This window comes from Sciurus carolinensis, chromosome 11, assembly GCF_902686445.1.
Source record: "Sciurus carolinensis chromosome 11, mSciCar1.2, whole genome shotgun sequence".
NCBI classification, from domain to species: domain Eukaryota; kingdom Metazoa; phylum Chordata; class Mammalia; order Rodentia; family Sciuridae; genus Sciurus; species Sciurus carolinensis.
Window position 1 is genome coordinate 18,630,713 of NC_062223.1, and position 1,537 is coordinate 18,632,249.

The 1,537-nt window shown below is 43.3% G+C and overlaps 1 protein-coding gene across 1 annotated transcript; it reads right to left on the reverse strand.

The window, feature by feature from the left end:
- Window positions 1-284: 284 nt before the first annotated feature.
- Window positions 285-1,241, reverse strand: LOC124959089 (olfactory receptor 9G4-like). Its single transcript, XM_047517732.1, has one exon. It carries the CDS (start codon window positions 1,215-1,217, stop codon window positions 285-287), a length of 933 nt encoding a protein of 310 aa, XP_047373688.1. The 5' UTR covers window positions 1,218-1,241.
- Window positions 1,242-1,537: the final 296 nt, after the last annotated feature.

Below are 1,537 nucleotides of genomic sequence, written 5' to 3' on the forward strand. Positions count from 1 at the left end.
GCACATATCTTAATCTCAGTTATTTAGGACAGTGATTCAGGAGGATACCAAGTTCTAGGCCATCCTGGGCAACAGAGTGTAACCCTGTCCAAAAAATAATAATGTTGGTGGGAGGTGTACTTATAACCCAGTGGCAGAACAATTGCCAATTATGTGTGAGGCCTTGGATTCAATACCTAGTACCACAGAACAAGACACAATGAGATAAAGCAAATAAAACAAAACATCCCTACAAGTCAATAACTCGTAAACTGAAATAAAAGCATTAAAGATAACTTTCAAGCTTATGGTTGTATCATCAGAATTGCCTTCCTGAAGGCCTCTTTGACGTCTTTGTTTCTGAAGCTGTAGATGACAGGGTTGAGCAGAGGGTTGATGATGGTGTAGAACAGGGCGGCCACTTTGTCTCTCTTCAGGGAGTAGCTGGAACTGGGCCTTGAGTATACGAAGAGCAAGGAGCCATAGAAGAGCATGACCGAGACCAGGTGGGAAGCACAGGTGGAGAATGCCTTGCGCCTTCCCGAGGCTGAGCGGATCCTCAGGATGGCCAGGAGGATGTTGAAGTAGGAGATGAGGATGGCAAGCAGACAGGAGAGGACAGTGAAGCCCACCAAACTGGAAAGGATTATCACATAGACCCGAGTGTCCGTGCAGGACATTTTCACCAACGGTAGCACATCACATAAAAAGTGGTCGATGACATTTCTACCACAGAAACTCAGGCGGAAGGTGTTAGCGGTATGGGCTATGGCATTCAGAAAGCCTCCTGTGTAGGAGCCAGCAACAAGCCCAGTGCAAACAGAAGCAGACATGGTGCCTGAATAAAGCAATGGCTTACAAATAGCTGCATGGCGGTCGTAGGCCATGGCTGCTAGGAGGTAGCACTCAGTGTAGGCTGCAAAACAGGAAAAGAAAAACTGAGCCCCACATCCAGCCAAGGAAATTCTTCTATCTTCTGAGACACAGTTGGCCAAGATTTTAGGGGTATATACAGAGGTGTACCAGAAATCCAAAAACGACAGACTGCCAATGAAATAGTACATAGGTGTATGCAGGCGGGAATCAATCCTGATTAAGATAACCAGGATCATGTTCCCTGACATGGTTAGCAAATAGAGCATCAGAAATATTACAAACAGAGGCAGCTGCCACTGGGGGTCTGCTGAGATGCCTAACAAGATGAATTCAGTCAGGACAGTGCGATTTCCCACTTCCATGTCCACAAAGGGGAAAGCCTGAATATCATAATGAGGAGAAAAATAAATTAGTGACAATTTTAGATATTTAGAGAAATAAATAGAGTATCAACTAAATCAATAACTCTTCGGGGGTTTGTGAAAACTGATTTCTTTCTATGTAGAATCATAAGACTTAACTTTGGAAAACTACTGGAATTGGAGTAAAAAATGCTGTTTTAAAATGAGAGCTTCCATTTATTATCTGTTTAACACAGGGTCATTTGCTTATCAAACAAATGAGAAGAAATCAGCTCACAAAGATGACTAATAGCTTCCTGGCAGACTGTCTGATTATGTAA

Bases quoted from the DNA above. Each gene is read 5' to 3' on its own strand.
- LOC124959089 (XM_047517732.1), bottom strand. From the start codon at position 1,217: ATGGAAGTGGGAAATCGCACTGTCCTGACTGAATTCATCTTGTTAGGC.